This window comes from Sander vitreus, chromosome 13 (assembly GCF_031162955.1).
Source record: "Sander vitreus isolate 19-12246 chromosome 13, sanVit1, whole genome shotgun sequence".
In the NCBI taxonomy this organism is placed as follows: domain Eukaryota; kingdom Metazoa; phylum Chordata; class Actinopteri; order Perciformes; family Percidae; genus Sander; species Sander vitreus.
The window spans coordinates 12,054,553-12,070,375 of record NC_135867.1 but is presented as its reverse complement, the minus strand read 5'-3'; the positions used below and the strand labels follow the sequence as shown (position 1 = coordinate 12,070,375).

At 37.9% G+C, this 15,823-nt stretch overlaps 2 protein-coding genes across 2 annotated transcripts; one reads left to right on the top strand and one right to left on the bottom strand.

Moving 5' to 3' along the window:
* rab38c (RAB38c, member of RAS oncogene family) lies at nt 1–4,130 on the bottom strand. Its single transcript, XM_078266014.1, has 5 exons — nt 4,121–4,130; nt 3,336–3,530; nt 2,369–2,499; nt 1,134–1,271; nt 1–162 (listed from the first exon to the last, which is right to left on the bottom strand). Exons 1-5 carry the CDS (start codon nt 4,128–4,130, stop codon nt 1–3), a joined length of 636 nt encoding a protein of 211 aa, XP_078122140.1.
* Nucleotides 4,131–5,486: 1,356 nt separating this feature from the next.
* LOC144527711 (ras-related protein Rab-39B-like) lies at nt 5,487–6,907 on the top strand. Its single transcript, XM_078265929.1, has 3 exons — nt 5,487–5,701; nt 6,323–6,593; nt 6,752–6,907. Exons 1-3 carry the CDS (start codon nt 5,487–5,489, stop codon nt 6,905–6,907), a joined length of 642 nt encoding a protein of 213 aa, XP_078122055.1.
* The last annotated feature ends 8,916 nt before the right edge of the window (nt 6,908–15,823 follow it).

Below are 15,823 nucleotides of genomic sequence, written 5' to 3'. Positions count from 1 at the left end.
TCACCATTTCACACATGACGAGCAGTTGGGATTATCCTTCGTGGTGTTAGTGTATCCAGACAAGACGAGGGAGCTGGGGTCTCGCTCTACCACCGGGCTCTCCTCGTTGTTCAGAATGTGTCCCACCAAGCAGCGCGCTGCCTCATTGATGTTTGCGTTTTCCTGAGTGAGAGAATAAAAGAAGACCTGTGAAGAAATCACATACTCTTTAGCCACTCCACACACAGCCATAGTGGCAATGTTGGTCGGTTGGTCTGTCACTTTGGTCCAAATTGAAATATCTAAACAACCATTGACTGGATTTTGTACAGACATTCATGGTTCCCAAAAGATGAACTCTACTGACTTTGTAGCTCCCTAACTTTCCATCTAGTGTCATCATCAGGTCAAAATTTCAATTCATCCAGTACTTTTGTTTATGACCAAATATCTGCAAAAATAATGACATATCCATGAGAGTCAGTTGTAGTTTGAGTTTAGTGCTAATTAGTGCTGTCACCGCTGCGTAAATGTCTAATGCAGCCTGTATCACAGTCAGAATGGGAAATACAGCACATGAAAAAGTCTGATTTTGACTTATTGACACACTGATATTGTTTCTGTCCTGTCTGCTGAGCCTTTGTGTTTACTAGCTACACTACTGTCTCTGACTCGCACCCTGGTGTGTAACTAATTAGACCGGCTCTGAACGGGAGAAAAAATTCACACCAGACTGCAGACATTCCTCTATCTGTCTCTTGAGAGCACAACAAATCCTTTTCCGTTTCCTGCCTTATAGTGTTTGCACTGAAATGCAAGAATAATTAATTTTTTAGAGTGGACTTCTGTAATAACAATGCTATTATTTTAGCCGGTTAAATATCTAGGTAACCTACCTGACTGTGTACATTATGTATAGAGCCAATGACTGTGATTTAGCCCCGAATCAAGCCCCTTTACAACTCTTTCCATTTGGGAGTTAATCAAAAAAGCCCTTTAGCCTTTTATATTTGCATTGAAATCACTAGTATATTAAATGATTTGTGGAAAATGTGACTGCCACCTCAATCTAACTCTAAATGTATTTTTCAGTGATTTGACTTGCTGCAGTAATTGCATTCAAAATCAAGTATCCAGCATCTCCCCTCTCGTACCTTTGCAGAGGTCTCGAACCAGCCAACAAAGCCATTCTCCCTGCAGAAGGAGTCGAGTTTGGGCTGCTGGGAACCCAGCTGGTCCGACTTATTGGCCAAGAGTACAGCTGGAACTGGCCTCCCGTGGTTCAGGGTCACCTTAGGAGAGAAGAAAGACAGGTTAGATGATGTTTGTATAGACTGTCGGCTATTTGTTGTAAAAAAAAAAGAAAAAGAAAAAAAAGAATTAATATATATATATATATAAAAATATCTTTTAACCATTAAAAAAAATACCCTTCTCTTATCTATCTTAAGATATGATATAACAACCTTAATGACACATTTTACATTGTGACTTTTCTTTTACATTTGATAAATTGTTATTATGAACATATTGATTACAGCCACTTTAAGGTGTCAGTATGCTTAAACAGGAGTGCTTCTCGGATGGTAAAATAGCATCTGAAACCCCCTCCCCTCACAGCTTTGGAAGCGTTGGAACTCACAATTACTTTAACTTTCTCAAGCTTTCAATTCTCAATTTTTGTCTTCTTCTGTCACTTTTTACGTGTAGAAGTGCAACACCAGGCCTTCCAGGACAAATTATCCTAAAGTGTGGGTATTTCAGTAATTATTGCCCCTCTGTATGACAGCAGGCTTTTCATCCTGTCTTCAAGTAAACACTTTTGCATTTGTACATGGTTAGACGACACGTAGTACACGGACTAGTTCTGAATCTGACATGCACTTCGGTTGAAGCATACTGACACCTTAAGCAGTTCCAACATAGTATCTTTTGCCTCTGCTGTGTGCAGTCTATTGAGGTCACCTTGCAAGAATTTTGGGCATTGTAGCTGCAATTCTTCAAACACATTTTATAGAGTCCTGGACTTTGGAGCCCCCAACACTCTGACAACTGTTACATCCTTTCTTGGCATAATCTCACTTTGAATTTGTTCCTAAAGTACATATAACCCAGGTAAATACAACAAGCAATAGACATGGAAATGCTGCAATGAAAATTAAGGATATTTAGCCTGAAATGTGGATGATGTCCATACAGTAACAGTGAGTTAAGCTTAGATTTAATTAGAAATGTATCTTTTTTTTAACCAAAACCATAACACAGCCTCAATTGTTGGCATAAATTGTTGTTGTGTGGTTGTGGCCGGCTTCGTGCAGGTATAATGTGAATTTGTACACCTGAAAGGGACAGAATGACAAGTGAGAAATAAAGGTCTCAGTGTGCTGACCTTGGAATCCAGATCATCCTTCCACTTCAGCACCGCGTCGAAAGTGGAGGCCCTCGTCACGTCAAACACCACCAGCGCTCCCACCGCCTCCCGGTAATAGACACGAGTCATGTTCCCATACCGCTCCTGTCCTGGGACGCATGGAACAGCCAATCAGACACACACACACACACACACACACACACACAATTATGTAAAGACAACTTTCAAGTCTGTAAAATTAAATCAACTCACAGCATGGTTTATTAGTGATAAATAAAGTGAGTTTGTGTGAGTGTGTTTATTTTACAGTACCATCATGTGACTGAAATTATGAGCATGGGATCACTTGAGTCACAGTCAGGCACAAGATCTACATTCCTCAACCAGGCTTCAAATGACAGGGAGGGACCCAGGCATCCAGCAGAAAAACTCACACTCTCACTGGGAGTTCACATCACTCACTGCAAAAATCTCCATCTTATCAACCTATGTTTGTACATCACTGAGTCATAAAAAGGAAGAAAAAAAAGTGTCACTTTTTGTATTTTAGTGCAGCAGTCTATCTTATTCTTTATATTGTTTCAAGACACTTTTGAAAGGAGTTGATTGTATTGGAAAGCAGTGAATATAATTGTACAGCACTGGCAGAATACAAGACTCTCAGGACTCAGAAACTGCTTGATAAGTTGGAGATGTTTTGTCCAAATACCATTTTTTTAATGAATATGTTTTTCACATGCTCCTACTTTCCTAAAACTGCCCTCAAGCTTTTGCTTATTACCAGAAGCTCTAAGAATTTACAGATTTTCCAAGCTGCTGAAGGTGAAACAAAAGGTTTTTGTTTCTAAAGATTATTGATTAGTAAAACATTCATTCTTTTCTACAGAACATAAATCCTGCAGAGCTTTTTAGTTTTAACAATCACCTGATGCAATCATAAACCTGTAAACCAGTAGGCTATGTGACTCGTTAAAGTTTGACTGACCTGCTATGTCCCACAGCTGTAGCCGGATCACAGTGTCATTGTCCCACTGCAGCACCTTAAGGGCGAAGTCCACGCCGATGGTGGCTCGGTAGTGCTGGGAGAAGATCTGATGCACGTACCGCTTGATGATGGACGTTTTTCCGACTCCCAAGTCACCGATGACCAGGACTTTGAACAAAAGCTCCTGCTGCATGGCTGCAGCTCTGCAGGCTAAACAACTCCTCGGAGAATTATAGCAACTTAACAGAGGATGCTGCAAAACTGTAAACTAGCTATAGTAAAGGTATGGAAAGTAGACAATCTTTTATTGGGCTAGTAGGACATTTTCTTCGATCCAATGCACTAACAAAAAAGTTATTATGATCCAATATCATCGAGATTTGCGAAATAAGCTGTTAAGCCTGCCTGTGATCACTGCAGTCCTCCTGTTTAATCACACATGACGTTCTGAATCCGTTTACTTCACTGCCAAGTGCCGACTCTTAGCTCATGTGAGCAACTCCAACACAGCTGTTAACTAGTGGTGCGTTCAAGAGGTCCTCGTAAAAGAAATCGGCTTCGGAATTTGTCACGCAGCTAAGTGCACTTTCTTGGATAGGTTGAGACTTTTCTCTTTTTTTCTGAATCTGTAGGCCAACATGTGCCTGCTAGGTTTATGTAGGGTCAGTGTAGGCTATATTTTATTTATTTATTTTATTTCCAATTTGTGTTAATTTATGTAGGCTAGCCTAATGTCTCTCCGAAGGGTGGGGTGGGGTTAGGGTGAGGAGGCAGTCGTTGTAAACAATGTTGCATGTTACATTATTATGTTCATGTGCGCTCACTTTGAAAGTAGCCTACAGTTTTTTGCTTTCCCTTTGAACAGCCTTTCAAGGAGGCAGTATGACCGAGTATTGTTGCTGCGCTGCTCTGCGTGCAGTTACGGTAATGGTGCTGATGAGGGCGAGGAAGACGTGTGATGCTGCTGCTGTGTCCTGCTGCCATTTCATCCGCGGATCCTCACGAAAATATCAACAGTCAAATAAACCAACAGCTCGGATCATCTGTCGGTTTGCACACTCAACAGGCTGGTTTTATCTTTAAAAACGGATCACGTGTTAATGGTGGACAAGAGGCCTGGTAATATGATTCATGTTATTGGCGGGTTATAACACAACCACTGCTACTCTGGATGATCGTTTTTAGAAGGCATAGCCTAATCATCAATATGGGGTTTGCTTTTTACGGGGAACTGAGCTCTTAACTTTAAGGTAGGTCATTATTTACTGATTTCTATTAGGTTGTTTTCCTGAATGTTAATCGTTAATGTAAATAATACTCATAGCGTACTGGAATTAAGCTAAGTGGGTTGGGCCTCATGAATCAATTAATTTACTCATATTTTTAAATAAACTTTGCAGGATATCTTATAATGGGCAACACCGATGTCTTCTAGGAAGCAGTGGCAAATATTTATTATCAACTGGCAGTCCTGTTTAGCAGCTATCGCTTCATTAAATGTATGTTTTACTAGCTTCAAGGCCTCATTATGTTATTGCTGTATAACAACCAGCTATTATATAGCAACTATCCACATGGGGGCTGACTACACACCAATGTTTATTGAGTTGGAGAGGAGTGGCCTCCCCCCTCCTTCCTTCCCCTAAAATTAGATCACCCATCTGTAAATCACATGGACACTGCTGAGGTGATTTGAGCCTGTTACTCTCCCCTCATGGTGGGAGCCATAATCCAAGCATAATACATGTGGTCGACACATTCTGTGAATTAAATGCACATTTGTTTTTAGTCTGAATCTATTAAACAGATCCTCTGTTTCTAAAGAGGAAAGTGCCATTTTAGGCAACTGTTGTTTTCACAGTTTAGATGTTTTACAGTGTGTTGATTTTAAGTTCTTTTATTTTGTTCCCCATCATGTTTGAATTTGAATTTCATGTGTGGAAAAAAAGATGTAGACTAGGCTACAGATAAAACATTATTTTGTATTGCAACTATTTTGATACAAGTCATAGGCTATATAATCGTAAACTCAGTCTCTTTGTGTATTGGATTATTAGTTGGACAAAACAAAACATTTGAAGCCATAATATGGATGACAGTGACTGATGAGTGAACGATTTTGTTTTCTCAAAGATTTTATTTTGAGAAGACATGGAGACGATATGGCTTTATCAGTTTCGTCTGATCGTCATTGGAGACTCCACGGTCGGCAAGTCGTGTCTGATCCGAAGGTTTACTGAGGGCCGCTTCGCCCAGGTGTCAGACCCGACGGTGGGGGTGGACTTCTTCTCCCGCCTGGTGGAGATCGAGCCGGGCAAAAGAATCAAACTTCAGATCTGGGACACTGCGGGACAGGAGAGGTTCAGGTAAAGCCAGAACATACCATCACAATCCAACAGTTAACAGTTCCTTAGTTTTAAACTGTTAACCACAATCTTTCCCTAACCTTAACCAAGTGTTTAAGTTGCCAAACCCTAACCATATCTTAACCATTAAAAGATAAGGCTGGCAATATACTATATTTTGTTATTGTTAACAAATCCCATGATCAAGTTTATCTGGCTCTCAGCCCCAAGCCCATTGGTTCCTACTGAAGATGTACATCTTTAAACATATGTACTGTAATAACAAAAGGCTCAGTCATTTCTTAAAGGACCAGTGTGTAGGATTTAGTCACAACTAGCAGACTCGGTGGAAGGGTTGTGTCTAAATGGTAATCCAAGATTTGGGAAACACTCGCGAGATGGTTAAGGTTAGGTATTGACCTCAAATGGTTATGCTTAGGCTAGGTTGTTAGGCAGCGAGTCTAGTGAGAGTTTTTGCAAATCTAGGGTTACCATCTAGACCAGGGGTCTTCAACGTTTTTTAGCCATTAAAAAAGCCATTAAACAGCTGGGCATTTGTTGGGGACTGTCTTCAGCAGCGGTTTTTATTTTTAGCACAAACGACAAAGTTAGTTTCAAAATCCATCTGTCTATTTTTTCCAGGTCTATCACCAGAGCTTACTACCGTAACTCAGTGGGCGGGCTCTTACTCTTTGACATCACAAACCGGCGTTCCTTCCAGAACGTCCACAACTGGCTGGAGGAGGCCCAGAGCCACGTCCAGCCACACAACATTGTCTTCCTGCTGGTCGGTCACAAGTGTGACCTAGAGGCCCAGCGCCAGGTGACCCAGCAGGAGGCAGAGAAGATGGCGGGGGTCTATGGGATGCGCTACGTGGAGACCTCGGCACGAGAATCTATCAACGTTGAGAAGGTGTGGATGAAATTTACTTTTTCTTCACAGATACAAGATCAGCTGTGATTCTCTTATTGTGTGTTTACGTTTTTGACCATATCTTGTGGCCTTTCTTAGTTTAGATTAGTTTATGATCCTTCACAATCTGGTTTTGATTTTTGTTTATTTTTCTTAAGGCATTTGTGGATCTGACAAGAGATATCTTTGAACTGGTACGGAGCGGGGACATCAAGATCCAGGATGGCTGGGAGGGTGTCAAGAGTGGATTTGTTCCCAACACCGTCCACTCCTCTGAGGAGGTTACCAAGGGCAGCCGGCAATGCTTCTGCTGATTTACCTGGCTGCAGCATTTGGGGGTGACAGGTAATACTTCAGTGAACTCCATCTGTAGAAGATCTACACCTCGCGCCTTGGCTGCATTCAGGCCAGTATTTTGGGACTGGTAATATTTTCCCTGCTCAGTTAGGCCTTCACACTTTACTTCTATATAAAATACATAGTTTCATCTTTCCAGTGCCTGTTAATGGCTCCTCATTGATGTTCCTAACAGGCGTAGAAGCACAAGAAGCATCCTAACCCTATCACTGTTCTGTGTGCATGTGTGTGTGACTGTAATAATCCTGCTGTCTTTGCAGCTCTCAACACTTCATCTTTACCACACTTTTGGCCTTTCCTGATAGTTATAATCCAGTGGCCAATTATGTTGCTGGCACACATCTTTTAAAGACTGATACTGTCAGTGTAGTGTGTTTACGCTCTCATGTTAATTTAAATCTGAATCAGTGAAGCCAAGACTGAGCCATGCCTTTTCCTTTTCACGCATAATACTCAAAATATATTGCAACCTTGTACAGACTATAACCAGTGAGAGAAATGAGACAGAAGGGATCCTCACTGATTGAACTGCATTACAAATTCAAGTGGCTTAATAAATTAAGAGAGTGGAGGATAATAAACATAAAGGTTTGAGACTCAGCTGGACTCTGTGTCATGAACAACTGCTGGAGAAAGAGATATGTGAAAATGTTCAATGGTACATTTGCTGAAAGTAAACTGTACAACTGTAGCTGCTCACTGATAGCCATGATAACCACTTTAAGAGATCGGGTGGAAGAGCCCAAGTGGTGCTGTCCTTTTTAAGGACTTTTATCAATACGGTAAATACCCAAGTTCATGTTTACTACTCTGTGCTGGTTTAATGGTGAGAAAGGTTCACCTTAAAGTCATTTGTATGGAACCCTAATGTGTTCAATATTAAATAAATCAAAAATGTTTTGAAATTAACAATCATGTGAATAAATTATATAAAATATATAAATGAACAATGTGTAAAATAACTAAAGGAATACTGAACTCATTATTATGTCATGTTATTTCATTATTCTTATTTTCATAACTTTTATTGGAGTTCATTTTGATTTGGTTATTGACATTTTACTTCAAAAGGACCCTTTTCAAATGTTTGTTTTAATTTCATAATGACATTTTCTCAATGACTGTATATTTCAGATCACATTTTATTTTATATTTTCAATTTACATGACAATGGTGTTGTCATTGGCCCCTCACCTTGCCCCATGCCTCCTGCCTCTCTTTAGCCCTTTAACTTTATAGGTAGCTTCTGTTAGAACAACAACAATGTCAAAGTTATTCTCAATCAGCCCTCTCGCTGCTGCTGCTGCTGCTGCTGCTGCTGCTGCTGCTGCTGCTGCTGCTGCTGCTGCTGCTGCTGCTGCTGCTGCTGCTGCTGCTGCTGCTGCTGCTGCTGCTGCTGCTGCTGCACAGACACAGTGACTAAACCTTTTTAGCTTTTACATCTTAGCTTGACAAGGCTGCACATGCTAAGTTTACAACCTAGCATGGCTAACAAGCTAGGAAGGGTTGTGAGCTTGAATTATTTTTCAGCATCAAAGTGAAAAGACAGTGTTAGCTAGCTCCTGTTAGCAACCAGAGAGAGAGAGAGAGAGAGAGAGAGAGAGAGAGAGAGAGAGAGAGATTTCGGATTTGTTTCAATGAGGAACATATTTAGGAACAAAATACAGCCAAAGTTACTCTGAATTTACCAGCTAGCTGCTGATGATGCTAAGTAATATTTCAAGCTTGCAGCTGTACCTATCTAGTCAGCCAGCTAGGTAGGTAGGTAGTGTAGCATATGTAGCCTTGTTAAGCTGCACAGGAGGTTTTAGTCATGATGTCTGTATACTGTGTTTATTTACAGCCGCTGCCTCCTCGAGTTGGTTCATTCGGAATTACTTTGACATTGTTGTCGTTCCAGCCAACAGGAGCTAACTGGCTACATTTAATAGCAGTTGTTGAGCTAGCTTAAGAGAGGCAGGGGGACAAGTGAATAGCTGAAAGGTGAGACAACAGTGACATCAGTATAATTAAAAATTACTTTATGAAGTAAAAAGTGACATCAAATAAAACTATAATTGAAAAAAAATAAAAATTTCAATTGTGAAATACAAATTAACTCCAATAAAATTTCTGAAATGATCCCAAAATTATTGTTTTATGATTTATAAATTTAACACAATTTATTTGTGGAATTCTTTATGTTATAATTGCTTGCTAATGTATTCATTATTGAACACTTTGGGGCTCCATACTTGTGGAAGCTGATTTCCTGAGTTTATTTGAATATTAAATATTAACATTACATGATACCTTCAGGTGATAATCTCCTCTCACACGTAATGCCTACAATCCATTTATAGAGTCAATCATATCCATATTTAATCAATGCTTGCCTCCATTTTAACTCAAATCTTCCAAACAAAGAAAATAATTTTTACTTTTGATATAATGTAAATAGCCATCAGTATCTAGAATCTCATCAGACCGATCAGACAGAGTTAATGAAGATACAAAAGTGTATGTAAAACACTGAAAGTGATCAAATGCAGATGATTTGAACCCCACTACAACTTCAGGTCAGATTGGTGGCATAAATATTTACTAATTCTGACAGTGTAGAAATAATGATGAGTGAGTTGATTTATTTTAACTGTGCAGTGGAAATGTCTTTTTCGAGTGCCTTTTGGAGGAAAGAAGCCTATTAGCACACACACAGTCAACTTGCTGTTCACAACTGTGTTTATCCTGTGAATATTAAAATCTAAACTGTAAAGTGGCAGGGGTCATATTGGTATCACATTACACAACCTGTAAGTAACTTATTTGAAACCATAAACCCTGACAAAGTTGACTGTTTGATGTTGTTGTGACTCTGGGATTATTACAGCACAAGTGTCATCAATAATAAATGCCTGGAGACATTAATAAAGATTTGCCTTGTGCAAAAATTGGAGCTATGCTACTCTTTTTATACTTGATGAAACTGACATACTGTTGTGTAACTAACAGGCAGTAATGTGTCATAGCCACATGTTAACAGATTGGCTTAATGCTTTGTGCAACCACTAGAGGGCAGCCTTAGTGTTGAGTACGGTAGAGGGAAAAGCTATTTCAGCACATCATGTTTTGTGTTTTTAGGTGTTCAAATCTTGGCCTATTCCTACTAAAATACATTTGAAAAATGTTTCAGTAAAAACATAAATAGAGAAGGATTCAAAATACATTTTGTATATAAATAAAAAAGAAAAAGGAATTTAAAGTTTTTCTCATTTGCTTTCACAATTGTTGTAAATAGGGACAAGATAGATGAACATTGACAGGAAGAAACGTGTGAGTAGAACGTGTGAGGATGCTATTCTGGTATCTGGTCCTTTGTTATAAATAATGGTGGCTTGTACTTTTATTGTGTGCATGACACAATAATACAATTCATTCACTATGACTTTTTTTTATCACTTTTTTCAACATACTATACAATGACTTTTTTGATATACTATACAGTTACTTATTATCACTTTTTTCCACATACCATACTATGACCTTTTTTTTTTATCACTTTTAGCGACATACTATAATATGACTTTTTAATCACTTTTTTTATCACTTTTTTTCGACATACTACACTGTGACTGTTTTTAACATACTTTACTTGCCTTATTATATTATGACTTTTAATGACTTTTTTTTGCCATACTATGACTTTTTTCGACTTACTAAACTAACTTTTTTCAACATTGTATACTATGACTTATTTTTAATTACTATACTATAACATTTTATGACTTTTTTCAACATACTATGCTTTGATTTATAATAAAATAAATTACAGACCTTACTAAACAAAGTACACAACTTCATAGAATATTACTTATGATTAATACATTTCTGACCATCTTAGCTATAAGTATGATCACCTGGCCAATAGCTCACTGAGATCAGCACTTGTCTTCAGATCCAAAGGTTGTGAGTTTAAGCCCCTAAAGTTACAAGGTGACCATCTTATACCTAATCAGACATTGTGTTTTGGACACCTTCCCAGTGTGTTTTAGATGTTTCTGAGCATCAACACACCTGTCTGAAATGATCAGCTCATTAGTTTGTTTCCTAGGTTAACAAGGAGGGGCTATAGCTCACCAAGGTTGATACTGGTTTATAGAGCAAGAGGTTTAGAGTTTCAGTCCCATACACACCACTTATCAACCCTCACTTAAACAGTAGGCCTGTTCCTTGGGCAATATCAACATGATGAGTAGGAATTTTTGGCACTTTTGCTGACAGAATGCTCATGTATTTGCCATGTTTCTCCTCTTCTCCATTCACCACTTTTTCCTCTTCCTCCTCAATATGTTCGGCCCAGACCATCTCTGCGGAGCACATCAAATTATCAATTTTTTTTCGACATACTAAACTATTACTAGGACTTTTCAACATGCTATACTATGACTTTTTCACTTTTTGTCATACAATATACTACGACTTTTTAACCCCTTTTTTTTTTTTTTTTACAAACTATACTGTGACTTTTTTAATCACTTTTTTCAACATACTATACTATGACTATTATCACTTATTTCAACTTACTATACTATTCCTTTTTTATCACTTCTTTTTCAACATACTATACTATGACTTTTTTTATCACTTTTTTCGACTTACTATATTATGACTTTTTAATCACTTTTTTGACATACTATGCTATGATTTATAATAAAATAAATTACAGACCTTACTAGACAAAGTACACAAATTCATAGAATATTACTTATGATTAATACATTTCGGACCGTCTTAGAAGTATGATCACCTGGCCAATAGCTCACTGAGATCAGCACCTCAAACTGAGGTTCAGTTTCAATCCCATACACACCACTCATCCACCCTCACTTAAACAGTATGATGAGTAGGAATATTTGGCACTTCTGCTGACAAAACGCTCATGAATTTGCCATGTTTCTCCTCTTCTCCATTCACCACTTTTTCCTCTTCCTCCTCAATATGTTCGGCCCAGACCATCTCTGCGGAGCACATCAAATTATCACTTTTTTTCGACATACTATACTATGACTTTTCAACATGCTATACTATGACTTTTTCACTTTTTGTCATACAATATACTATGACTTTATATCACTTTTTTCGACATACTGTACTATAATTTTTTTCGACAAACTATATTATGAATTTTTACAACTTTTTTTGACATACTATACTATGACTTTTTATCACTTTTTTCGACATACTACACTATGACATTTTTTAAATATTTTTTTCGACAAACTATACTTTGACTTTTTTTATCACTTTTTTTTCGACCAGTATGTAAGCATGGACTTACTATATTATGACTTTTTAATCACTTTTTTGACATACTATACTGACTTTTTTATCACTTCTTTTTCAACATACTATACTATGACTGTTATCACTTTTTCGACATACTATACTTTGACTTTTTATCACTCTTTCAACATCTTATACTATGACTTTTTTACTTTTTCATCATACTATATGCTATGACTTTTTAACACTTTTTTTGACATACTATACAATGACTTTTTTCGACTTACTATATTATGACTTTGTTCAACATTCTATACTCTGGCTCAGGCACGTGCACACATAGACATCAAAAGGGGCTTGAGTACCTGCCCTTTTTCCTCCTCCAGAGAAAATGCCATTTTTTCTGGATGCAAGTTTTTGTTTTTTCATAATGAATATAGCCAATATTCCTGTTTGCACACAGCTTCCCTGTCAAACAAATGTATTTATTTCATTAAAAAATCTAAATATCAGATGTGAAGATAAGACTTTGTCGAGCACTCTCTCTCTTTCTCTTAGAAAGGCAGCAGTCCCTTCCAGTTCCTATCCCAGAAGGTTTTTCTTGTCTTGTGTGGAGGTGAGTGGTGATGAACAAAAGACTAAGCAGCCAGTGCCTCGAGTTTACAGCTTATTAGACGAAAGACAAAACAAATAGTTAACTTTGATCGTGCTAACATGCATGAGCTACTTGCTAATGTAATATGTTAGCTAAGGTTTAGCTGAGGCATCATGGCCCTACAGGCTAATGTACTGTCCTTACTGGAGACACCTCAGGTGAACAGCTACAGTAAAATCTGTACCTAATAACAATAACAATCGCCACATTGATATGCAAATTTGGCGTTAACCAATGAAAAGGCATTCATTTGACAAGGCACTGCAGGTGAACAGGATAAACAAAATAACTAAACATATCACCACAGAACTTCCCCAGTTAATGAGTTAAGAATCTTTCCCCCTTAAAAGTTAGGTTTAAATATGTAGAATATTTTAGAAGAAATCTACAGATGCAGCCTAAAACAAATACCATCTAAATATGTATTTTAGAAGTTTTATTTCCATTAGAGTAAAAGAAGACATGGAAGCAAAATAAATCAAAATCTCTAAATTGACCAAAACATGTCAAAAGTGTCCTGGATTAAACAGTAACTTCATCATTTGGATCGTAGGCTCATCTTATAACATGGGGGGTTTCCATTATTGGTGCAGTGTTTCTTTCTGTAAAATTAACAAAATTGCAGCAACAGCCTTTTTCAGTTTAGTGTCAAGATATTTGTTGAGACTTTTTATAAAAAAAGATTTTTTAAGTGTTATTTATTCCAATAACACCAAAATAATTAAAATGAACTGCCATTTGCAAAATAAACAAATTCTTAGTAAAACTATATCCCTCTCCTTGGTGCTGTCACTTATTCTAAATATATACTTGAAACTAGTAGCATAAAACATGCACATTGTGGCAGAGTTTCCTTGCTGTTTGTGATTAACCTGATGAATACTAAAAGTCTGTGTGAACTGATTATTTTGTCACAATTGCATAAGGGAAATAAGATTAATTGGTAAGGTAGTCAGCGTTGTGTTAATATATTTAGCTTTTTGTTTAAATTTCATATAAATAATTATCTATTAGGCCTTTTTTTTTTTTCTTAAGCCCCTTCTTGACTTATCACTTTTTTTCGACATACTACACTAAGATTTTTTTAAATAAATGTTTCGCAAAAATTGTACGACTTTCACTTTTTTTTTTTTTTAAACATACTATGACAAGTTCAATGTTTTGAATGAGTGAAGGCCTTTTGTTGCACAAATTAAGTGTTGTTCAGTATTAAATATTGTGGGGATTGCTCTCAGTGTTTTAGAAAGTGGGCTTGAACAATTGAGAAAAAAGAAGTAGCATACTGTATTTTTAGGCGTTAAAATTGTGGCCTATTCCTAAAACCTCTAATACCTTACTGAATAAATAGAGATGGGATATACTGTAGATGAATACTTTGTAGAGAGATAAATGTAAGAATTAAACTGTTGGCCTGTTACTGCAGGATATACTGTGAGAAGTTAGTAAAACAACCCAAGGGTCATTTTGTAACTGACAGAACACTTTGTTAACATAGTTAAGTGGAGTCACCAGTGACTCAGGGAAAACTGGTCAAATATGGCTTCAACAGCCTCTGGCCTACAGCTCATTCTGAGGAAATATCTACATTTTTCTTTAAAAAATAAAAAGATGTATAAAAAACACAGATGCACTATCTGCTTTAAGCATGAATTGTTTTATTAAAAAAAAAGAAGCTTGTTTTATACATGAAAGCCATATGTACAGGATATAAAACAAAGACAAAAATAGATCATTGCTGTTAATGAGAGAGCATGGAGGAAGGGAGAGGACAGTATTAATTTTTGAAAGGCATAAGGGCTGAGGATGAAGCGCTCTGTGTGACATGAGAGAGCCACAACCTTTTTATGATATCACCGTCACTGGCAGGCAGAGGTAAAACCTCCAGTGAAAGTTACAAAGTACTTGAGTCTTCCGAGCTACAGTTGGACTCTGTTTTACCAGCCCCAGTGCCTTTCTCAGGCAGAATAATGGTTTTTTTTAGGCACCAGTTTATTGATTCACATCATCTAGAAACACTTTCCAAATCTACCTTTACTGTACCTCCCTTCCCAACAAACTTTATGGGTGATGTCAAGTTATGACCTGTCTAAAAGGGGGGAGCATTTTCTAAGGAAAAACAGTGAAGATGTTTAAGGAACAGCATCTACAGAAAAACTTTAAAGGTCCAATATGTAATATATTTACTGTAATAAATCCAAAAACTCACATTGAATTATATAGCTAGAGTACCCGAGTTGGTTACTCGCAAAAACAATTGAGACACAGCCAGTGAAGTGATCCCGACTGGTCCTGGCTAACGCCGCCATGCTAACGTTACCGGAGGACCAGGCAAGCAACCACGGCTGTAGCCTGTTCAGCGGCTGTAGTTCAACGGTGAGTTATTTGAAGCCAAGAGAGGACCTTGAGTTTGCAGTGTGTTTAGCGATTGCTGCTGTAATTCTAAGCCAATAAAGTGTGTTCAGTCGGGTGGAAAAGGACGGCAAGGTAGTGGTATTTTTAGCGGTTCCGATCGTAATTCTAAGCCGAGGAAATGTGTCTGTCTGGCGCGTGGAGAGGATGGCGAGGCACTTCCTACGGTAATTCTAAGCCGAAAAAGTGAGTCGGGTACAGAGCTCCACGTGAGCATTTGATGTCAATATAGCCAGCATCTAACGTTAGCTACTCCGCTGTGCTGTGGAGTAATGTCTGGCTATGTGAGACAAGCGTCTAGCAACATTGTTGTGAATGCTCCAGTCTCATCCTGGCAACCAACGTGAACTTTGAGTCTGGGGAGGAGGGGGTGGGGGAGGCCACTCTCTCCAGTATTTTGAATTTGTACTGCAGTAACTATTTTAAACACTAACTGTCAGTATTACATATTGGACCTTTAATATTACATCCAACAGGACCATTTTGTCTGAAAAGGAGGACTTGGATTTGTACAATTTGGATTTCAGCAGCATCAAGTATCAAATGA

Excerpts from the sequence above, each read along its gene's own strand:
- rab38c (XM_078266014.1), bottom strand. Across the intron at positions 2,500-3,335 it reads ACAGCTGTGGGACATAGCAG|GACAGGAGCGGTATGGGAAC; the intron begins GTCAGTCAAACT and ends CATGCGTCCCAG. Across the intron at positions 163-1,133 it reads GGTTCGAGACCTCTGCAAAG|GAAAACGCAAACATCAATGA; the intron begins GTACGAGAGGGG and ends TCTCTCACTCAG.
- LOC144527711 (XM_078265929.1), top strand. The coding sequence starts at position 5,487 with ATGGAGACGATATGGCTTTATCAGTTTCGTCTGATCGTCATTGGAGAC. Across the intron at positions 5,702-6,322 it reads GCGGGACAGGAGAGGTTCAG|GTCTATCACCAGAGCTTACT; the intron begins GTAAAGCCAGAA and ends TATTTTTTCCAG. Across the intron at positions 6,594-6,751 it reads AATCTATCAACGTTGAGAAG|GCATTTGTGGATCTGACAAG; the intron begins GTGTGGATGAAA and ends ATTTTTCTTAAG.